The sequence below is a fragment of the Macaca nemestrina genome, chromosome X (genome assembly GCF_043159975.1).
Source record: "Macaca nemestrina isolate mMacNem1 chromosome X, mMacNem.hap1, whole genome shotgun sequence".
Taxonomy (NCBI): domain Eukaryota; kingdom Metazoa; phylum Chordata; class Mammalia; order Primates; family Cercopithecidae; genus Macaca; species Macaca nemestrina.
This window is the reverse complement of record NC_092145.1, coordinates 125728765-125753367: the sequence shown is the minus strand read 5'-3', so window position 1 is coordinate 125753367 and position 24603 is coordinate 125728765. Positions and strand designations below refer to the sequence as shown.

The 24603-nt window shown below is 38.4% G+C and overlaps 1 protein-coding gene and 1 long non-coding RNA gene across 4 annotated transcripts in view; one reads left to right on the top strand and one right to left on the bottom strand.

Annotated features, from left to right (window-relative positions):
* The window catches only part of LOC105490343 (transmembrane protein 47), a 30311-nt gene extending 24769 nt beyond the window's left edge, over window positions 1-5542 (bottom strand). Inside the window, exon 1 of the mRNA XM_011755838.2 lies at window positions 5060-5542. Coding sequence (XP_011754140.2) covers window positions 5060-5285 — 226 coding nt within the window. The 5' untranslated portion in view covers window positions 5286-5542. The remainder of the gene's footprint in view (window positions 1-5059) is intronic.
* LOC105490342 (uncharacterized) overlaps window positions 1-24603 on the top strand; it is a 178427-nt gene that overhangs the window by 65092 nt on the left and 88732 nt on the right. For 2 of the 3 annotated variants that reach the window (XR_011618170.1, XR_011618169.1), the window contains exon 3: window positions 4322-4839. This is a non-coding gene — a long non-coding RNA (uncharacterized lncRNA). Of the gene's footprint in view, window positions 1-4321; window positions 4840-24603 lie in introns of those variants that run through there. The other variant, XR_011618171.1, reaches the window with a different exon arrangement.

The window sequence follows — 24603 nt, the reverse complement described above, 5'->3', positions numbered from 1 at the left end:
ACTGAGGTGTCTGGCCTGTAATAGTACTGAATAAAAGGATAATAGATTTGTGATCAACCAAGAGCATTGTTACATGCTAGGTAATGTATATCAAAATTTAAATTTAAAATTAACAAGGTACTTCATTATGCAATGCATTATGCAATGCAGAGACTTTACTCCTTAAAGGGGAAAAATCTTCAATTATTGAAAAAAGTATCACTGGGTTTTACTGAATATATAACCAGGAAGAAACATAACACTAACAAACAGACACTTTCCTATATTTAATCTTTATGATAAACCAGACATTAAGTTGTAGGAGGTCACATGATTGGTAAGTGGCCAAGTTCAGGTCAGTTAGAATCCAGTGTCTCGTGAATTCTCCAAAATACTACTCTACTGTGACACAGAATTACCTTATAATTTAGCATAGCTCACATGGAAGTTTGTTGTGGTATTTATTTATTTATTCAGTTAGTTATTTGGGGGTAGCCCTCAGAACCAGAAGAGGTTCAGGGAGCTCCCTGCTGTGGTATTTAGGTTAGGTATTCCAGAGACATATTTTGAAGCGTCTATATCCCTGTCACTAACATGTCTAGTAGCACTGACTATACCTATGGTCTCTGTAAGCGGTCTTACTATTAAACAAAAACTTGCAGGAAATTTCTTGAAATGTATTCCCGACAGCAGGTGAAATCTATTGCTTGAGATATGCTTTTGTTTGTTTTTGTTTGGTTTTGAAATGTTTTATTAAAGGCCAGGCTTTTCCCACACCCATCAAATCCCTTAGCTGCTAAGACTCATCTAAGTGGCTCCCCGGGGATTATAATCCTTCTAAGAATGTGAGCAAAAGAGAAATTATATCTGTTCACAAATTAAAATGTCCTTTGTAAAAGTAAATCTAAGGAACTTGAAAATCTAAAAGACATTAACAGAAAGCCATCAGGAAAATCTTGAAATAAGTTATACTTGGTTTTCTCTGGCTTATCAGTAGAGAAAGTTTTGGTGCTCTCTGGTACTCCTAACTGTCCACCCGTCTATGCTGCCTAGGTTAAAGAAAACTGCATTCATTACGTTCTTTTCAAGGAAGTTAGAAGTGGGTATAACGACGGTGACTTCCAGGCTTGCTGGGCTATTTGTAAAAATGCATCAATACCAACACATTTCAAGCAACAAGCTGAACCTTCCGTGGAGCAAATCACATTGTGAGGTTTCCTAATGAAACTGTGTTTTTGAATTAAGGAATAAATGCAAAATATGAACAGATGAAACATGTTTGAACTCAGAATCACTATATCTCAGATTTGCTAAGATTTGCAGGTGGTTAGGCAGTTCCATTTATCTTTAACACCTAAGATAGGCTTTCTTATAAATTCCTTTTAAAGTAGCTTTTTATACTGAAGTTAAAAAAAGATCTACATATAAAGCACTCTAAAAAGAATTTCTTGTCAATTAGAAATAATAATATTCACCTGTGATTAGCATACGGTATACTGCCATTTCAAAACTACCAGTGACTCATGTTACAAATGCAGCTATTTTTAGGATAGTATGTGAATGATGCTAACAATATCCCTTGAAAAAGGTACTATTTGATCAAGTATTTTGTGGATGAAAAAACAGAAAAAATGAATTTGTTATATCCCTAAATTACTGTTAGTAAAAGTGTTCATTTGGCCATCTGTATGTCCTTGCTTTTTGCTTAGTCAACAAATTGCAGACACCAAAAAGCAATATGCTTTATATGAAATAGCTATGTATTTACACATTTTAAAGAAGAAATGTAAAGTCTCCTTAGAGGTTATACAGCACATTTGATATCAAATTTAGGGCATCAGCATTCTGTATACACTTGTGCCTTTCCTATTTACACTAAGGATTCTTGTAATTGCTGTGAAACCCTAGCAACTATGTCCTAGAAATAAAGTTAGCAAACTAAATGTGACTAAGCAGAAGTGTAAAATATTACTATAATTTGTGTAAGACTTAAGGTTTATTAAAAGGTTCCCCAAAACAGTACTGGGGAAAACTATCCTAAGAAAGAATTCTGTGGCCGGCAGCCATGTGAGTACTGCGTATTCTAAACTTTCTAACAAGCACACTTTATTTTTTTTTTTCTTTCCACCATTAATCACAGTCAATTAGCCGCTTTCTCATATGTCTTTTTGGAACACTTAGAACTTAAGATGAGTGCCTCAACTGTCCTCCATACATTGAATTGGGACACCAGAGAAAAGCATTACGGCTGACTGACAACCGGATTACTGGTTCGTACTAGAAGAGCTGACGCAACCTTCAATACACCAGAACACAAGAGGCATGGTTCTACTTTTGCTTAAAATCATAAAACAGGTTATAAACAGCAAACGATGCACATTTGGCACCAAAATTAACATGCAAGTTTAAAAATAATGGCTTAGGGGAAAGTTTCAGTGGAAACTGGGTCTAAGTAGGGCATACTATTGTGAGTAGAAACATTCCTGAAATGCCCCTTCAGTAAATACAGGCCTGCCTTTTCACAGCAGTTTTAATTCTGATTAAGACAAACATTTTTAATTAAGCCTTAAATATCCTGGTGAAGGCCCTTCAGTAAAATTGTCCTTGGTGGTTCCTCCCAAGGTAATTTATTTTGAAAGACAAAGATGTGGATCTCTTAAAATCTTCACAGAAGACATTTCCCTCCCTGTTTTCTGCTACTCCACGCAGCAAACAGAATGCAAAAAGCTGCTTGCCCTTTGGAACAGACAAGAAAAGCACTGCTGGTTTTGATTCGGGCATTCCCCTTCCTTTCAAAACACTGGTAGAAAGAAGCTTCAAGTTCACATAACACAAGAAAGCACATTTTGTAAAGTGGGGACACAGAGCAATTTTCCGTATCTTGTTTCCTTTCCTCCACCCCCGCCCTGCGTCCCACCATCACCGTGGAGAGCAAAAAATGAACTGCTATTATATATACAGAAAGTCAAGAACTTGTTCCAGAAAACCTCTAACAAAACCATCTCTACTTTTTACCCATTTGCTTATGAATTCTACTTTATCTGGGCTGAAAGCTATCTTTTAAGGCAAGATAAGATGAAAGCTGATTTTCAGAAACACAAACAGAAATATACACTGGGCTATGACTTTCAGCAAGGGGGTAGAATAAACGGGGAAAAATCCCAAACTGGGCCTGCCTTTGATTTTTACTTTGCAGAGTGATATTACCGCTATATTTGCATTAGGCTTGTGTCTCCATACTTCCTTGACTAGAGAGGAAAAAAGCTGAGATAAATGGGTATGGAGGTAATTAAGAAAAGGTTAGCAAACACTGTATGTTGCTCTACAAACTCGAGCTGGCTTCTCCCCATTCCCTACATTCCTGGCCAAGAAAAATGGATAGTGGCCTAAAAAGCAAATGTGAGTTGAAACGGGTTTCTCTAACCTATCTGAAAAGTCTTTATGCAATCAGGGGGCTATTATTTCAGGAGACAGAGAGAAAGGGGCAAAACATTCACGTTGCTAAGGAGACGTGGAGACGTGCAGAAGCTGTCATTCCTACATAAATTTTATTATTGAAGAGGGGAAAGGAGATATTTTCGCCAAAGTTTATTTGGATCCCCTGGTTACCGAAGAAAGAAATTCTGCCGATTTATTTTATCTTTAGTTGGAAACAGCCAACCCTGAAAGAACTGAAGGACCTAAATGTTGACCTCCTGCTGCCAACCAGTTCCCTCCACAGTGAATTAACCAACAAAGAGGAAACCCTTCAATGGGAATTTTGAGGTAGTGTCAAAGAAAAAGCCTTTTTTAAACACAAAATTAAATTTACAGAAGAAACTTAATCCAATGAACTAATCTGAGTTATAACAGGAAACCAAAGACAAAGGAAAATCAGATTTTTGTGGCTTTTTGTGCTATTTCAACTTTGTTACAACTTGAAACGTTTCCAGGAAAGCTTTATAAATAGTCCCGAGAAGACATGAAACTGGAAGGAATGTAATGAGTTTCTCAGGTGTCTATGTGTGTGTGTGTGTGTGTGAGAGAGAGAGAGAGAGACAGAGAGAGAGAGAGAGAAAGAGAGAGAGAGAGAGAGAGAAAGAAAGAAAACCGCCGGCAGGTCCTCTCCCTTTATTCCCCTTTCTCTGCGCTGACACCAGCAGTTGAAGAATCAAAATTAGAAAGGAAGGGGTTTGTAGCAAGAAATCATAAGTTGACAGATTTCTGCTAAGGGCATAACTGGGGCGCCAGGGAAGGCAACTGGAGGGTCAGGGAGGGCGTAAAGCAGTAAAGCCCCCTGGGACTGGTAACCTCAGTAGCTACCTTATTCTCCACTTACCACCCCCATCTTATCCATTTGCAGCTTTCAGCGCTGGCGGAATAAAGCACAACTTTCTAGGCATCTGTGAGTAGCTCACGGAGAAAAGAAAGGTCTGGAGGAGAGAAGAGTTACTCAGAGTGGCAGAGAAAGAAAGGCAACTCGCAGTCAACGGCGGCGTCACCAAAAAAGGAAAGGAAAATAAGCCTGTCCCTCTCCCAACTCTTCATATCCATCAAAAACGTAAGGAAATAAAATCCAAACGGAAATACATTGGTGAAAACGCAGATAAGGGGGAGTGAAACCGGCAGAAATGTGAACACTAGGCAAATTCGTCCTCGAGAGAGGAGGGAAAAAAGAGTGGGGAAGACCGAACAGAGAACCCCCGCAGCATCTCGGTGGAGTTGGGGAGTTTTTGCCTGCTGCTTTTTTAACGGGGGTGTGGAAGGCGTCGCATTTTTTACACAGCCACATGGCTCTCGCCTCAAATGATAACAAATACCCAAAATAGCGTACGTGTTACTCCAGAACAGGAGGAATGGCCACGGGGGAGGGAGAGGGCGTGGGCTGTCGCTTTAGGTTTGGCGACCAGGGATGTGGAGGGAAGAGGGGTGGAGGCCAGGGAGGTGGCTGGAGCCCCAGGATCCGAGAAGGGCCTGGACGGGGTGGGACGGGCCAGGGCAGGGAACGCGGGGAGGTGGGGACAGGTGGTGACTGTCCTGGCAGTGGGACGCGAGGCAGTCCGGGGCGGGAGGCAGGGGTCGCGGCGCGCCGGGCCCTCACCGCTGCTGAGCGTGGACTCGCAGTGCCAGATGTCCAAGCTGGCGGGTTTCCGGCAGGACTCCCACAACGACAGGTAGTACTGGTGGTCAGCCGTGACCCAGGCCGGGCTCAGCACCGCCCCCAGGTCCAGACACAGCGCCAGAAAGATGCACACCAGCCCGACCAGCTTCAAGGGGGTCAGCACCGACACGCGCACCTCCTCCATGCCGCTGCCCGCCGAAGCCATTCCTGGGAGCCGCTGTCTACTGCCCCGCCGCAGGCGAGGACGCCAGGCGGGTCCGGAGAGCCGGGAGCCGGACCTCTCAAGGGGGGAAGCCGCCGAGCCGCCACGCGCTGGGACTCGCTCCCTCGGGGCTCTGCGCGCCCCCTGCCGCGCGGCCAAGGTGGGTCTGCGGAGGCGGCCGGCCGGGTGGGGGTCGTCGGCAGCCGCAGCGACGTCGATTCCAACCCGGACCTTCGCTGCCGGCCCTGCGCCGCGCTCTGCCCGCGCCCGCGCCCGCTCCGCCCGGCTCGGCCGGGCTCGCTCCGCCCCGGCCCCTCCCCGGGCTGCGGGAGGCGGTGCCGAACGGGGAGGGGCGGAGGGCCAGCACTTAGTGGCTTAGGCTCCAGTTCCCAGTGCCGGAGGCTCGCGCCTGTCCCGCCCCTACCCCGCCTCTGGCCCGCGGGCGGAGCCCGGTGCCAGCCCGCGCCCCCAAGCGCGCGGCAGTTCCTTGAAGCAGCCCCGCGCCCCGCCCGGCCCTCGCCGGACCCTGGCCCGGCCCCCAGCCTCGCTGACTCCAGGTCGCCGGGCTCTCCCCCTTCGCCCAGTCACGTGGGTTTCCTTTTCTTAGGGAGCAAGAGTGGGCCGTTTTCTAGAAGGCGCCAGAAGTGGATTCCTAGGTTTCCTAAGCTGTGCCTCTTGGAGCAAGGACAGGTCCTCTGTCTCAGTGATGTAACACGCCCCTCCCCGGCCAATTTCACATCCTGAGAGATTTGGAGGAAGGAGAAGAAAAGTGACTAAATGCATTTCGCCCTCTTTTCAAAACCAGGACGGGCCCAGGAGTCCCCTGGTTTTACCTATTTCCTCACTTCTCCGCTAGCCTGCTGCCACTTCTGTTCTCCGGGCTCACCTGCTTTTGCGCCCCGCCACCCCCCCCCCCCCCCATGAAGGGCATCTGCTCTGAAAACGCAAGCGCTAAAAAGGAAATGAGAGCTACTGCAAAATATGAAGTAAATCTTACTTGCGTCTCCACTGCTCTGCCTTCTGGGTGTTGGCTAAAACCTTTATTAATTCCACTTTGCATTATGCCAAGCTGGATCTAATTTCCCTCCTGGGTATTAAGATGTCCTTTTCCTTAGCAAGATCTAGCCCAGGACCTGCAATAGGAAAAGTGATGTGTATATTTCCTGAATGGGAAACTAAGCAATCTACAAATATTTATTGAACATCTAAGGTCTAAGGATTCAGCACAATAGAACATCGTCCTGTTCTTAAGTAGATGCACCATATTTTCCCCCTATATGTGAGGACTAAACACCTCTTGAAATTGAAATTCTGTTAATTGCCTGGTTCAGTATATGATTTGTGGGTTATCTGTCTTTCGTAGCTCTTTGACTCATCTCCATCTTTTCCATAAAAGAAATAATTTACTGAATAGATTAGTGGGGAGGGCGATGTTTCCAGATCTTTAGTCATCCCAAAAATTTGGTGAGACTCCGAAGACAGTGGTTAAGAGTTGAAGAATGCAAGAAACACGTTCTCTCTTTTATGAAACACAATCCTCAGTGTTGCAAGATTTCATACTTTTGGTTGATAAAAATTATTTTCCCCCAACCACATCTCTCCATACGTTGAACACATGTTGACTGCAGCAACACTTTGGGTGTAAGAAACAATCGAGTTAGTGTCAAATGAAAACGAACCTAATATAAAATAAAAACGCCCGGGCTTTTCTTATATTTACAATTTCGGGAACTTTTCTCCCACCTCTCAATCATTACCATGATAATTATTGCAGGACCCTTAACAAAGAATGCCTAGAGCATCCAGAGCTCACTAACCTCCAAATCCCAAAGGGCTTCTTGGTTTCTCAACTAGAAAGAAGCCTAAGTGCATCTTCTCCTTAAAAACTTAGGGAACACTGAAAAATTTACAAACCGGGACAATTAATAGGTGACCAGGATTGTGTGACTGTTCTTTTATCTAGATTTATAATGTGTATTCAAAAGTAATAAGAAAATGTCTTGAGTATGTTTTCAAAGATATAAAGAAATCTTTATTTTGTTTCCAGCTTCTATCATCTTCTCCTTAATAAGCTTATTTTCCAATCAGCCAATAGTTTTCTTTATTCTCTTTAATGTAGGCTTTCTTTCCCCTCTACCCCTACTCCAACCCCCACCTCCACCCACATTTTTGCTTAATTTTTTCTGGCTTGTTCTCAACTATTTACTTGAGTTACTCCATCTTTCTTTATGCTGCCTAAAAAATTGTCTCTATGCTGTCTCCAAAACTAGAAAAGTAAACCATCTTTAACAAAAAGTCAAATTCTCCCCAAAACTCTATTCCTCTATTAATAATTTATAGAATTTTGCACAACATAAGGCCCATCAACCACCCCAAATCCTCAATTTCAAAATACAACAAACTCTCAGAAGTATTTTTTTTTTCTTTTCATGTATTTGTAGCAAACTCAAGGGCACAAGGACACTTCCTCTCCACCTGCTGAAGGTTCACTGAAAATGAACTGAGAAAAGGTAGATTATTTGGAGAAAAAAATGCATATAAAACTTATTTTATGTGCAGAGGGGAAAAAAATCATAGGAGTGTGATTACCCAATAGCCCAATGAGGTCCAGATGCTTATATACCCTTCTTCATAGAAAGAGAGATGGGGGTGTAGGAGTAAATGATTGCCCGGGGAAACGGGGCCCAAAGAACAATGGCCTGAAACAAAGTTTTTCTGAGTTCTGGGGAAAGTGGTGGTAAGGTGAGGGGCAGAATGTCACTGTGAACAAAGGTTGTCTTGTAATGCAGATTGGACCTCCCAGGTAATTTCTGAACTACCCTGGAAAGAATAGATGAAAAGGCAGTCCTGACATGGTGAGAACTCCCAGTCTCTTCTGGGTGGTTAATCTTTCCTGGTTATTTGATGAGATTCCAAGGGAAGGGAATCTTAAGATAATTGCATTTTTTTTGGAAAGGAGTTTTCTTAGTTAGATAAGGAAATTCCAGAGGGAATTCCTCCTCGTGCTTCAGGAAACAATGAGAGTCAGAGAGACAGAGAGGCAGGGAAAAGTCAGAGAGAGACCTTGAGGCTGATTCTTGAGTTCAGCATGTCAAAGCACCATATTTATGGGGGTTTTGTTTTATCATCCAAAAGACCACCAGGATGGCTAAATAGTAGAAAGAAGAGCTTTATTGTCGATATTAGTTTTCAAACTGGGAAGAGAAGGTCTCTGGCAGGAGCCGAAGGTGCTCCCTCTTTGAATAGGGGAAGGACAGGTTGGGTCTTATACCTCAGGGGGTCCATATTACAAAATATAATCATACATATTCAGCAAGTTTGGAAGAAAAGCTATACATATTTATCAGAGGAGAAGAACGCATGCCCAATGGGTAAACATATATGTAACATCCCATGTTCACTTTGGGACAGGGTCTTAGCACGCAAATGAGGTGGAATTTGGCTCTTTACATCAAAAGGTGAACTGTATGACACAAAGACAGTTTCTGTGCAGCCTCTATAAGCTGGCTAAAATTTGCTTAAGGTCTGTAATCACGTATCAGAAGAGAATGTTTATAAGGCCCATACTATGTCCAATCAGAGTTGCAGTGGTCTCAGTCGTAAATTAGTTAGTAGGAATCTGATAAATCCTATTGTTTGGAAGTTCAGAGCAGTAGGAATCTGCAAATTTGCCATGCTAGCTAGGCCCTGAACCCTAGACCCATAAATCATTTTGTTTCCCTAACCATAGGGTTCATATTAGCTAATATAGGGGCATCTGTTTCTCAGATTAGAACTTTATGATCCCCAACAGTGGGAAAACATATTTCAAACTGATGTGAGGCTATCTGTGGTTTCAATTTATCCCGTTTAGTGTGAAGAAATATGTAGTCAGAGATCCTGTTGTAAAATTTACAGTGTATGCACCATAGTATTCTTCCAATATCTGAAAAGTCATGAATTGCCCAACATAGCTGGCCCCAAAAGTTTCATATAAAAGACAGTAGACTTGGCCGGGAATGGTGGCTCATGCTTGTAATCCCAGCACTTTGGGAGGATGAGGCAGGTGGATCTCCTGAGGTCAGGAGTTTGAGACCAGACTGGCCAACAGGGCGAAACCCCGTCTCTACTAAAAATAAAAAAATTAGCCGGGCGTGGTCGTGCATGCCTGTAATCCCAGCTACCGGGGAGGCTGATGCAGGAGAATTGCGTGAACTCAGGAGGCAGAGGTGGCGATGAGCCAAGATTGCACCATTGCACTCTGGCCTGGGCAACAGAGCAAGGCTCTGTCTCAAAATAAAAATTAAAAATAAATAAATAAATAAATAAACAAACTTGTATTTATCCTAAAGATGGGAAAAGTAGAATGGGAGATTCCAAACATTGAATGAAAACCTACCCCTAAAAAAGTATCTGACTGGAAGTGGGTAGTAGTTGGGGTGGGAAGTGACAGTTAAGATTTATGTATATATCTTATGTATGTATCATATATGTGAATATATATATGTGTGCGTGTGTGTGTGTGTGTGTGTGTGTGTGTGTGTGTGTGTCTGGCAGAAACAAAAATTAAAATAGATCCAGATTTGAGAAATGAGATTGAACTGTGAAGAAAATTCAAGTCCCTAGTCAAGAAGATTTAAGATCTCTTGAAAGGGATGGCTTTGTTGGCACATTCTGTTTCATTTCTGGGATTTCTTGTTGCAATGTTGCAAATTTTTTCGCTTAAAATGATCATAAATGATGGTGATTGATAGTTGCTGTTTCTGCTTTTATTTAAAAAATAACATTTATAAAAATTAATAATCCTGCATCTAAAAATCAAAATTTTATCGTTTTCTAATGTCTTTTCTATTTTAAAAATGTACTATACTGTTGAATTAGTTAGATTTCAGTCAATAATATCACTTAATTTACCATTCACATTAGATGCTGTTTCAATTTCAAAGTAATTGATGTTTCACAGTGGGATCTATGACCATAATAATACAGTAGTCCACAAAAAAAGAAAACAAATCATGGAATTGGAAACACTGAAGGACATGAGAGGGAAAGGATGATTAGTTTTAAAATAAATGTGTTCATTGTAATGAAAGAAGTGTGCGTCAGATGACCTGGAGGTAGGAATATGGGAAACTTAGACTATTCTCATTGGGACCAATTCTAAATGTCTTTTCCATTTCCTTGTCAAGCATTCATTTCCTTAACAATGGTTACATATAGGGACTACTCTTCCTCCACATTTATATTGTATTTGTATTCATTTAAAGCTATGTGAAGAAATGACCAGGTGTATGTATATCAAGCACATCATTACTGCAGTTTTAATCTTTCTGGCTCCTTGTTTTTTTTTGTTTTTTTTTTTGAGACAGAGTCTTGCTCTGTCGCCCAGGCTGGGGTGCAGTGGCCGGATCTCAGCTCACTGCAAGCTCCGCCTCCCGGGTTTAGACCATTCTCCTGCCTCAGCCTCCCGAGTAGCTGGGACTACAGGCGCCCGCCACCTCGCCCGGCTAGTTTTTTGTATTTTTTAGTAGAGACGGGGTTTCACCGTGTTAGCCAGGATGGTCTCGATCTCCTGACCTCGTGATCCGCCCGTCTCGGCCTCCCAAAGTGCTGGGATTACAGGCTTGAGCCACCGTGCCCGGCCCTGGCTCCTTGTTTTTACAATTACAAGTTGAAACTTCTGGTTACCCTGAAGGAAGTGCATGCCTACCAACTTACTCTCATCATGGTGGAATTTTGGTTATCCTTGGACATCATCATCATCATACATCATTTCTATATCTGTTTTGGAGTGTCCTGTGCTTGGGAACTAAATGGAAAATGGAACACCATAGCCTCAGAAATAGTTACCCTGAATACTTGAAACATTGGTAGGATGAGCAGGCTTAGTTGATTCTTGCTGGAGCTTCGAGGGCTAAGTGTAGAATCATGACTTATGTGTTGACTGAGACACAGATCAAGCGGGCAGAGTAGAGAAGGAAGGCATCAGGAAGTTATTTGTCCTCCCCCACTGCTCTTCATGGAGCTGGCTAGTTAAGCTTTATCTGTGACTTTAAATTTTAGTCAAATCCATCTTTATGGACTTCTTGGTGAATTTTCATAGACAATCTTCATAGAAACGTTTTGTCCTTGTGCCTTTGAATGAAGATGCTTGCAGATAGATGGAAAAAGTCTAAGAATTTCCAGCTTAGATACCCCCTTCCTGAATTTGAGTCCTGTTTTTCAGTTTCCCACCTTAGCAATAGATTTTGATTGACCAGATGACCAGCACTGTTGTGTTCACTGCCATGTGCTTATTTTTTGTAATATAGAAAATCTCAAAACTGTTGTAGCTGGGAGCCCTTCTCCAATGTTCTCCTGATGGACACTGTATCTGTAGTGTCAGAAAATTCTCCTTCATAAGGAAGTATGGGTACCTCCTCTCTTTTATGGTCAAGGACTCGCACTTGCAATGGGGACAAAAGTGACCCCAAATTGTACATCTGAAGTATAGTGATGGCTCAATGTCAACTAAAGGAAAAGCTGAAATTAAAAAGCATTAAGTAGAAAGAATACCTACAGCAGTTTATACTCACATTCCAACTTAGAAGAATGCAGCTAAGCTATTTCTCTTGAGTTTCCAAAAGCTGGTCTTAAATGTCAGCAGTACCAGGGGATTGAGGATAGTGGAATAAAGATTCTCTTAGGAATTTTATTTCAGTGTAGCTTTCGCCTTTAGATTTCACCTTTTAAAATTAGTCTGTAAAGTGAGTATTACTGCATGGTATGTCTACAGTCTGTCAAAATTCAAAATGTCAGTTGATTCATGTCCAAACAAACATAGGTGGAAAAATATTAGAACAATATGAAGATCTGTGCTTATGTCATTTCTGAATCATTTTCTTTTCAACTTTAGTCTACGTGTTTCACACTTTTCCCACCTCTCCTTTCAAGCTTTCTTATCTTTGGTAAATAAGAATCGAAATCTCTTTAAATTCATCAAGACCAAGGCTAAAATACTCACTTTGAAACCTACTGACTGTATGGCTTTGAGCACGACATGAACCTCAGTTCCCTCCTTTATAAAATGATATAATGCGTCACTGGGTTGTTGTGAGGATTAATGGGGTAATTTACATAAGGTGTAATGTCTGGCATATGGTATGCACGAACTGTGATTATTACATTATTATAATCCAGATGTCAATGAGGGCCTCCTGATCTCTGGGAGATTTAGGTAAACTTTGCTCAACTCTCCAATTTCATGATCCTTCAGAGTACAAAGTCCTTTCCAAAATTCTTGCTTCTTCTGTTCTCTGTATTTGGCTCTGCATCTTACACTGAATTCTTCCCCTTGAAAACCTGGGTGCAAATGCCAGTCCCTTTACCAATTTCTGGAAAAAAAAAATCAAACGGCACTATTTAGTTTTGAGTTAATACAAGACTTTTCTAACTGCTTGAGAAGTCATAAGAAAGGGGTGCTACACAATGAAGAGGAAAGACCTCCATATCTTGCTTGCCTCATCAGAACCCACATCTGTGCCCTCTTCTCTCTCTGTCAGTCTTCTCCCTCCTTTCTTTCCCCAGTGCTCATTCAGTAGCTTCCACCCCTAGTGCTCTAAACTCTTGCTACATGAAGTGCATATGCCATTATTACTGGCATCACCTGGAAGTTTGATGGAAAATGCAGATTACTGGCCCCACCAGAAATTCAGACCTACTGAATCAAAATCTGTAGTTTAAACGGGATTCCTAGTGACTCTTGTACAGGTTGAAGATTGAAAAGTGCTGATCCACGTCATCTTCTCAGGCCTCTTAGGGCTCAATGTCTACCCCAGTAACTGTATTAAAGTTAAGAGAATAAAAATTCACTATTTTATACCCTACCCTTCAACACATTATGTGGTGACCGGGTGAATGGTGTTTCTTTCATGTCCACTTCTCAGCAGGCTCTATTTGTCACTGATTTTGGTCCCATTGACAATGGTGAGTCAGCTTTGTTTTAGCTGACGTAAGTGTATTCTTCACTCAATTGTTCTAAACCACCTTGTTTGTTATGCTCCCACTACTGGGGGCTGTGATTCTCAGTGCAGCCCATGATTCTGACAATGTATTAATTGGCTGATAAAGATAAATGAGGATGTCTCTCTAGGTACACCTTAAACACCAACTTTTATGACAAAGGAATAAAAAGAGTGACATATGGCTTCTTGTGAATTCAGTTTGTAACATTCATACAGCTTCACGATGCATAAATAAACTACTAGAGATTTAGAAGTAAAAAGCAAAAGTTCATTTATCCAAGTCATCTGAAAGAACATCATGAAACAAAGTACAAAAAAGCTGCTAATCCCCACTGATAAAAACTATCAAATAGGAAGAGTCACAGACTTGGAAATGATATCTCTAGTTAAAGTAAGAGGATGAAGCTGCATTGTGATTTCAAACTGTGGCCACGTTGACATTTGCTCTCTGAGCTCTTTTTAAATCCCTTATCTTTAGCCAACCCAGTTGTCAGATTTTTGAATAGTCTTCTTAGTTGACAAACAAAAAAATGGTGTGCCCATGAACAGTGCTGTAAATAGAAGCTGCTTATGGAAGCCAAAGCAACTTAGAGATGGCATTTGGAAAAATGGATCCAGGTGACATGATGTACAGATATAGTGGATATAGGGTTTATAGAATAATGGCGAGAAAGTTAAAGTGGAAGATGAGTAAAATTTACTTTAAATAGAATTAGAAAAGTTCAATTATATATGAATGGTTGATAGGTTAGGAGAAAAAATAGAAAGGAAATAAAACATTGATTACTAGAGTTGATAATTAAGACTAAAGGACAGGCTAGTTACCTTTGTAGAGATCAACTTTTCATGGCTGACACTGAATCAGGATGATTGACACCATCATTCTGTGTTTTGACACCACTGACCTACAGTGAACTAAGTAAAGCTGTGATATCTGATAACCATTTATTATTTCTTGACAAGGTATCACCAATTTTGATAAAGCTATACAGATAAAGCAGATTCCTAAATATATTCAGAGAAGTACATTTTTCCAATAGATTCTATTCAATGCCAATTACAATTTCTCTCATAAGGTTTTGAACCTTTTTATCAATTCACTGTCACTTTCATTTCAATCTCTGGGCATTCCTGTGTCATGCATTTTAGCACTTTGAGTGTTCCCAGGAAGGGAAGCACATAATGTGTGTGTGTGCATGCATGCCTTCAGTCTTCTTATTTTTTAAGACATTAGTTTCTCAGTGACTGAACTAATGTGCATTTTGCTCATGCCTTCCCTGGAATATGTTTCTTTCTTAGAAACAGGCTTCCTTTTAAGAGAAAAAAACAAATCTGGTTTTCATTATTTGCTCAAGTTTCTGAATGCAGGATCAAATAATGTAAAAGAAAATAAATACATTAAAGTTTTGCTTTAAAGTCAGCAAAACCAAAGTGGTAATTATTTTAAAGGATATGGTTATAATCATAGACTTGCTGCAAAATACTTTTAGTTATTCCATGCTTAATTCTGTATTCATTTATGATATCATTTTACATTTATGATATTTTCCTGATAGTTTTCAAGGTTTACTACCATTTTCCAAATCCAAAATGAGAGAAACAGAGACAGAAAGAGATAAAAACAATCAAAAAGCGTTCCTAAAGTATGTATACAAATTTACAATTTTTCCATTTAGAAAAATCGTACTAGTTTTTATTTCTTTTTCTGCTCTTATTTTATTTAGTCTCTCACATGATCCACATTTTTTGGAATAAGAAAGCAGTAAATCAAATTGTGTGAAAACACACACACACACATTCACAGGCACACCCATACACACACACACAGACACCATACACACAGACCATACTGTATTATTTTATGACATCCCATCCTTGTGAATATTCTTGTGTTGCCCCAGGAAAGAAGTAGAACCATCTTTCTCTGAAGTATAGTCACATTTCATCAAACTAAAAACTATCTGCATATTTGGGGATAATATTTCTACTGCCATTTTACTGAATATAGTGCTTGTTTTGCCATTGCCAAGCCAGATCCATGCCAACCAGTATGTTTATCAAACGCAAATTTGGGACACAAGGTGTGGCAAACTAGACAAGGTGTTCTGAAGGAACAACTAGACAAAATATTAAAAATCAGGCATGTCTTGCCAAATTTGCGACATAGGATTGCTAAATCTGCAGTGTAAAATGTTCCCTCTGTCCTTGATCTCTCCTCTCAAACTTCTTTACCGTTGAAGCCAAACATTTAAATGGCTTTGTCCTCAACTTCATTTTTTCTTCACACTTCCAAATGTTTTTCTGACCATGCCCAAGTTTATCATCATATGCATTAATGCTGCACTCTTTAGTCTTGGAAGGTATTTCCTGCCTTATCATCATCCCTTCTGGGAAGAATAAGGATAATGTAAGATAGTAGTAGAATATGTGCATAAAAGAGGATACTTTTGGTGGTGATCATTAATGATGCTGTAAATGCAAAGAGGCCAGAAATAGAGAAGTTAGTCTAGATTGAGCAGAGTTCACTGAACAATGAATAATTGATATGGTCATGATTCTATAAGAATGAGACATTAGGAAAAGCATTGCATAGGAAAAAATGCAAAACCTATTTGGAAACAATCAAGATATGTGAATGCTAAAGAGTGAAGAATTGGAAATGATTCCACAATGTTTAGGTAATCAGTCTGTTTGAAAAAAAAAAAACTGATTCAAAAGGAAACTTTATTTTTTGCTCTCTCTCAAGGTCACTTTAAACATTTTTAGTATGAGCTATTTTTTCTTCACTCCTACTTGAAATCTCTTACAGAGCTCATGGGTTCTGTTCACTTTCAGGTAATAGAGTCCCATGGTCACTTTAGTTTGCAAATACAATTTCAATTCATTGATTAGAATGGCCAGCTGCAATACATTAATCAAAACTTCAAACTTGATTTAGCATTAAATCTTCTTTGTAGCTCAGGCCTGATCCAGGTCAAACATATAAAGTTGAGCCTTTCTTTAAGGGGTGCTGCTTCCCTTCTAGGGATATTTTTATGTCTTTGATCAGGCTGAGGGGTTCAATAAATATGAAATTGGTCCCACTTTGTTTTGCTCATAAATTCAGCAACTGGAAAAAGGGGGTCTGTTTCACCTTTATCAAGACACTCTGGTGTCTTGGTATCTGTTCTATATGGCACCTCCCTTAAATTTGAGGAAAGGGGAGTTCCATTATGACACCCAGTTACAATGTGCTGCCAAACTTGGCCAGGAGGTTGAAAAAGAGAGGGGACGGTGTGAACATCATTCAGATGGCTGGTCAAGAACTGCCAGAGATTTAAATCTTATCACAGTGTGTATTAATAACATCGTTTGAGATCTAAATAGCTCCTAATAAGATTTTACTGCACGTTATTTTACTAATATCATTTTTTATGACTTACTGAATGCCTACTATGCGCCATCATTTTCTAGGTGTTCTACACATGTGCTTATATTTATTAAATGAACACAAGTACACTAGATGCTAGCCCTTCTTTTCAGGTTAGGGAACCAAATCTCACAAAATTTGAGTTACTTCCCTAAGGCCACATAATTAAGTAGTAAAGCTGAAATTTTAATCTTATGTCATCTGAAATTGATAAAACATAAAAGCTATGTTATACAGAGGGAACAAGGATTGACAAGCACTGCTAATTGCCTTTTGTTTTATTCCTACAACTACAGTAGACCAGCTCAGGACTGACTCCCGTCACTCCCCCCTTTCCCCTTGGTATTGCTAATTGCCTTTCTCTCCACCTTGAGACTGAGTCTTTTAGACTAAGCAGTATTTACAAAAGAAACACACCAAGTTAATTTTATGTAAAGCATGATCTGAATACACATACAAAGAAAAAATTTGTAAGACTACTACAGTTTTAATATCCTTTATCCAACGTGCTTAGGACTAGAAGTGTTTGGGATTTTGGATTGTTTTTTAGATTTTGGAATATTCACATATATATAATGAGACATCTTGGGGGTGAGACCCAAGTCTAAACATGAAATTCATTCATGTTTTATATATATCTCTTCCACCCATAGCCTGAAGGTAATTTTGTACAGTGTTTTTAAATAATCTTGTGCATGAAATAAAGTTTTGACTACTTTTTGACTGTCACCTGTCACATGATATCAGGAGTAGAATTTTCCACTTCTGGTGACATGTTGCTGCCCAAGAAGACTCAGATTTCATGCATTTCTGATTTAATATTTTCTGATTAAGGATGCTTAATCTGTATATTAACCAGAGATGAATGGATGTGTCTCAAGTGAGAGATAATAGATGTCAGTACACTATTGTTTCCTAGTTCAGATATCTTTTGTATTATAATACTTTATATATCATTTTGATGTATCATGATCTCATGTAAGGAATCTATTTCTACTTATCCAGCTCACCAACTTAACATTCTGCACTCTGTCTGTAAAGCAAGCCAAGACATACTAATGCAAGACTCATGGTTAGTAGATCACATTATTGTTGACCCACTCACGTATGGAGATATTTACCAGGAAGTGTTTGTGTTTGCTGTGATACCTCATTGTGATATTGCACATGTTCTAGTAATTGTTAAATTAACTGTGGAAAAAGAAATGGTAGAGCTTTGGAAATAATTGGACAAAAATCTAGATGCAGCCCAAATCCAGAATAACTCCAAATGATCTAAGTTTTCTTTCTTCTTAAAAATCAAACAAACAAATGAACAAAAAGGATAATAATTGATTCATGAAAGATATTAGGGAACTTCTATCCGTGGACCTTTATTTAAAGGAAGTCTCTTGAGCCTGTATCACATGGTTGGTCAATTGATGCTCATACTCTGAGAAAGTCTCATTTTATGTTGAAGAACAAGGGTTGAGAATGTTTGAGTGTGACATGAAACACACACACACACACACAAACACACACACAACCCAATGATAAAGCTGGAGCCCTTGACCAGGGTACCCCTGTGTCCCATGAAGTGTCCAAACCACCAAAAGCCTGAGTCAGACAGTCATCATACTTTAGAGAACCAGAGTTAAACTAGAATCCTTATGGCGACAACACAATGTCATTAGAACAGGACTTTCTAGCCCTCTATATAGATAACTTTTGGGAGGAAAGCTGATTTATTTGGATCAAGTAAATTATCTTTTTGCTTAATGCAAGCTAAAGGGCTTAAAAAGAAGAAACTGGATGTTCTGCTAGTAAAGATATGTGAGGTTTTAAACAACACATTAGAAAAATAAAAGAGAGGTGACTGTGTTTACATCTCAACCTACTGAAAAAGGTCATACACATTAAACCTGATTTTAGGACATATTATTAGATTGAATATAAATCATCTAGTTATCTTTACAAAAGATTATTTAGTATCACTTTATTTGCAGATGGAGGAAGCTACAGACTTAGAGAAACAATGATTTTATTAAAAAGAATTATAGATTGAGCATCCCAAATCTGAAAATTTGAAATTTGTAATGCTTCAAAATCCAAAACTTTTGAACAACCCCAACAAGGTGCTCAAAGAAAATGCTCACTGGAACATTTCAGATTTTGTATTTTTGGATTTGAGATGATCATTAAAGTATAATGCAACTATTCTAAAACCCCCCAAAATCTGAAATCTGAAACATTTTTGGTCCCAAGTATTTTGGATAAGGGATACCCAACCTGTATAATGTCTTGCATTTAACATTATTTTCTTGCTTTTAGTTTTCCAATAATTCCACTTATAGGTACATGCTGTAGAAATACTCTTTATAGTTAAAACACAGATTTTCTTGCTTTGGCTACTGCAGTGAGCCAATGTTTGTACTTAGTTCCATCCAGGTTATTTGTTTTTAGCTTTATAAATATTCCGTAAATATGTAGTTAAAACACCTAAGCTAAAGTAGGTGCTTATACCCCTCCTTCCCTCATGAAAAAGGAGGAAAAGAAGTATGATAGAGCTCTGGCACGGGGCCAGAGCATTACTTCTTCATGAGCAGTACAATGAATGCAGCTAATTGAAGACATGTATGGGACTGCATCCTGGGGAGAAACCCGGCAAACCACATCAACAGATTTTCAATCCTAAGGTGCAGACAGGAAGTAAAATCCAGGCCTATGGCAACCAGATGGGACTGAGGGAATGGGATGATATCTAGAGGGCCCACAATGAAAAGTGGAGAGGTAGAATACCGAGAAATCCTCTGAGAAGAAGCAGTAGCTGCCATGGATTTTTACAAGATATACAAGGCTTCACACTTGTTCAGGAGGGAGCTGTCACCAGCTCTCACATGGCTTGGACAGTAGTGGGTAATTTCTCAGCTGAAGAAATTTTTTTTTTCAGTTTCCACTGGATTCATGCACAGTGTTCTAACTTTGTGAAAACACCAGTGGTCATGGGATGGGATTGGGATGGGTATTGCAAACTGGTGTAGGTAGGTCCTCAAAGGTTGTTATACTAAATTGCCATATAGATGGTAAATGAGTTCCTCCACACCAGAGAAGTAAGTTCACATCGGGCAGCTTCTGCCTCTGAGCAAATTACCAACTCTAAAACCATGTTTCTTCCCAATTAGTTCTTAATATGAAGTACAACATACTTATAACAAAGGGTATATAAATATAAGCAACAACAATTAACTGAACACTCATGTGCCTAACCCACATTTAGAATAGAATTATAATCAGCACCTTAAAGCCCCTGTATGGTCCTCTTCATCTTCCCCTCTCTATTCAGCTTAGAAGTTCCACAGTACAAAATTTTATATTAATTTTCTCTTGCTTTTACTGTGCATTTTCCCCACAAGAACAAGCTATTTAGCTTTACTTCATTTAGTGCTTTATGAATGTAATTGTACAGCATGCATTTTTCTGTGACCCTTTTCTGAGTTTCTTCCATAATGATACAGGAAGTTGCTATCCACCCATTTCTTCTGTTGTGCAATATTCCAATGTATATTCATACAATGAGTGAATATGTGTCCTCTCTTCTGTGGAAGGCCATTTGAGTTAGTTACATTTATTGCTTTTAAGAACGATGCTGCTAAGAATATTCTGGCAAACATTGCTTAGGGTGTATGTGCAAGCATTATGTACTCAGGAGTGGAATTATGGGTTATAAAGTATGATCTTATTTACTTTTATTGGACAATAATGAATTGTTTTCCAATTTATACTTCGACCAGTACTGCATGAAATAAAGTTTATGTTGATCCATGTTTTCATGAACATTGAGTTATCTGAAAAGCTTTTGCAATAACGTCTCAGAATTGTCCAAATGGGGGAGGAAGGAAGGAAGTACTGATTGGTCCATGGGCTCTTCTACCTTTCTGGTGAAGATAGACTCATGTGCTGCTAACTAACTACCTTGTACTTTTAGGTTTCATATATGTGAATGCAGGTGAGTTCATGCAGGCAACCCTAGACAGCATGGATTCTGGAAAGGAGAGGTACATGGTGTACCCTTGGGAGAGAGAGCTCTTTCAGTAGCTCCTGAGCAAGCTCATTAAAGACAGTATGGAAGCAGTTGCTAAAGCAGGGGATGAAATAAGAGTTGACACACAAGAGAGTACAAAATTTTTAAATATTTTTTTGTGTTATTTTTTGTTTGTAGGTATCCTTTATCGAGTTATTAGTTCTCTTTTGATTTTTATTAGCTTTATTGAAATAAAATATGCATACAGTAAAATTAAGAGTACGATTCAATGAGTTTTTACTAATGTATAGTCATGTGACTTCCACCCTCATCATGATATAAAATATTTTCATAAACTCTATAAGTTTCCTCATTTTCCCTTGCAGTCAATAACCTTCTGACAATGGCAGATCTGCCTTCCATAGTTAATAATAGTGGTTAATGATTCCCTTTCATTTCTAATTTAAAAAAATTCATATCAGGAAAGAATGTTGAATTATATCAAGTGTTTTATTAATTTATCGATATGTTCATCTTGGTTTTTTCCTCTTATAGTCTCTTAAAGTAGTGAGTTGCACTAATACTTTATTACTATTTAAATAATTCCTGAGAGAGCAATTTGATAATGATGATTTTTAAAAATAAACAAGACTATATTCATATTGTTACTAGTTTGTTTATGAGTAAACATCTATATTCATGAAGTGTTCCTGTAACTTTGCATCTCACACTCTTTGGGAGGAAGTCACTATACACGGTTCACACTTGGGAGTGGAGAATTATGATCTACCTCCTTGAAAGGTGAGTATTTACATAAGTTATTTGTAAATCTTCTGCACAAGAGATTTATTTATTTTGTTACAAATATTTATTCAAGCACTTATTTATGTAGCTATGGACTCATAGACATTTATTTTATAGTTTAGGTTATGGTCCAATGCTGCATGATTTTGTTGCTCAAATGTTGGTTCCTATGATCCTTTCACACATCACAATCATTGTACTTTGTTTCATTTTGTTTTTTCAAACACATCCTTACTTTCTAGCACTACCAGATGCTCCAGGCTCATCTTGTACATTTCTAACCCAAGTCCTAGAATCAACTATTTCTCAGGGAAGCCCAGTCCTATACATTTTTAATACACTATTCTTTAAAAATTTTTGCTATTAAGGTTTTTATGGAATCATTGAATTATTTGAAGTATTCCTTCTTTTTCTCTACTTACCTGTAAAGCCATCTGATTCTTGTGTGTGTGTGTGTGTGTTTGGTAGAATCAACTATTGATGCTGTATTTTAATGAATTTTAATTTTTTTAATTGAACCAGTTAAGGTGGGTGATATTTTTTAAGAAATTTTCCCCATTTTATCTAATATTTTAAATTTATTGACCAAATTATTTGTAGTATTATCTTTATAATCACTTTAGTATCTGTGGTTATTTCATCTCTTTCACTTCTAATAGTCTATTTTGTCTTCTCTATTTTGTTTGATTTATTATTAGGACTAAAGATTTATTGGTCTTTTCAAAGAACTGTTTTTTGTGGGCATTGTTGACCTCTTTTGTTTCTATTTTTAAAATAATCTTTATTATTTATTTCCTATTAGGTGGGTAAAGTTTACTCTGTTATTGTTTTTATTCTTAGGTTGGATACCTGGTTAGTTATTTTAAAATGATTATTGTTTTCCAATATACATACTGAAGGCTTTAAAAATTTCTCTAAGTACAACTTTAGCTAGATCCTACAATTTTGATGTGCATAATTTTTGTTATTTAGTTTGAAATGGTTTATAATTTCATTATGATTTTTTCCTAACTCAAAGGTCATATAAAATGATACTTTAAGTTGCAAAATTCATTCAGTTTTTATTTATTCAACCAGTATTTGTCACATACATAGAAAGTACCAGAAGCTATTCCAGTCACTAGTGATATAACAGTAAATATAGCAGAATGAAAGCTATACGATTTGGGAGTTTACATTCTAGAGAGGGGAGACAGATGATAAGATACATAATATTGTATATGGTGTGAAATGATTTGGAGAAAAATAAAGTATGGGTGAGGGATAGAGATTGAGTTATCGAGAAGGTGTTTGGTGAAGTCAGTAAAAAAAATAATAATAACATTTGTAAAAAGACCTGCAGAATACGAGGGAGCGAGTGTTCAGATATTTTCAGAAAGGATCCTGACAGAAGAAATAGCGAGTGAAAAGTTCAGAGGTGGAATCAGGTTTAATGTGGTAATGGAACAACAGAGGCCAGTGTATCTGGAGCAGACCGAATAAGGGAGAGGGGAGGAGATGACATGATGAAGTAAGAGAGACAAAACCAGAAGCCACTGAGGTAATATGAAGAGAGGTAAGACTCATCCAGCTAAGATTTTCACAGGCTCATTATAGTTGTGGAGTTGAGAATAAACAGTGTGGGGGAAAAAGAAAGCAAAAAGACAATATTTCCATTTGCTTTGTGGTCTAGAGCATGGTCAGTATCTACAATGTTCTCCAAGTTTTTGCAGAAAACATATATCCTTCAATCACTGAATGCAATGTTATATATACATTCATTAGATCAAACTTCATTGTGGTGTTCAAATCTTCTGTATTTTGCTAATTTTTAAAATCTATTTGATTCATCAGTTGATACAGATATATGTTAAGGTCTCTCAGTGTGTTAGTATTGAAAATTTTCATTTAATTTTGTCAATGTGTGCTCTATATAGCTTAAGGCCATATTATTAGGCACATATGAGTTAAGAATAATTATCTTCTTGCAAATTAAATGTTTTTCTCACCTTGTAAAACTCTTATTAAAATAAATTAAAATAGAGACCATGTCTGAAGATTCCCTGAGTAGACAAAACTAGTTAGGCCTCATAAGTGACCTAAACTTGATGAATTTGCAAACGTAAGTGAAATTTAAGTTGAGCTATTTCCTATAAATGCTGATATTAAAGAAAAACAGAATTTAAGCTCAACCAATCAGAAACGACCAACAAACTTGTAATTCTACAACTGAGGACTTTCCAATGGAATAGATTAAATAAGGCAATTGTATAACTAACCAATCAAATATTTTCTTTGCTTTACTTCTGTGTCTGTCCTATAAAAGCCTCCCTTTTGTATTTCCTCCATGAAGCTCCTGAACTGCTTCTGGTTTGGAGCTGCCCAAGTCATGAATTGTTTGCTCAAATAAACTCTTTAAAATTCTATTGAGTTTCAGTTTACCTTGTACACATTCTTTATACATGCATAATTTATTTAGTCTCTTTCACATTTTCCAGCTCTGTCTTTCTGAGATGCATTCTTGAGAGTTTTTATGGATCTATCTTTTATTTATCTCTTTTCTTCTTAACTGAACAATTTGCTGTTTAACTATCAAATTTTTAATTTTAATTATTATGGTTTTCATTTCTACAAATGCCCTTGATCCTATTTCAAATATGCTTTCGTATTTTTTATTGTTTCTTATTCATTGTTAAATTTTCAAACCTCTATTTTATGTTTTGAAGTATATGAACGTAGTTATTTTGTATTACGGATTTGATGATTCCAACATTGGGATTCATTGCATATCATATTCTCTCAGTTATAGTAACTGGCTTCTTGTGGCTTTTGTATCTTTGTTTCTGTAAACTCATGTTCCTTAGATTATTACCTCTGGAAATTATTTGAGAATTGGGTTGCAATTGTTTCCCTCAAAGAGGATTTGTTTTATTATTTCAGTCATTTGGGGGTTCAGAACAGTTATCTTAAATACTAAATACACCTCTCGAGGTTTCTGTTTAAGTGAATTTAGGCTGCAAACTTGTATGAGACTAGTTTGTGTTTAAAAATTCTCAGGGGAGGTTGTTTCTTCTCTTCGTACAAGGTGAATGTCAAGACAACAAGTTTTCTTGCTGTCTTATTGGTGTGTCAGGTTTATTTCTTATT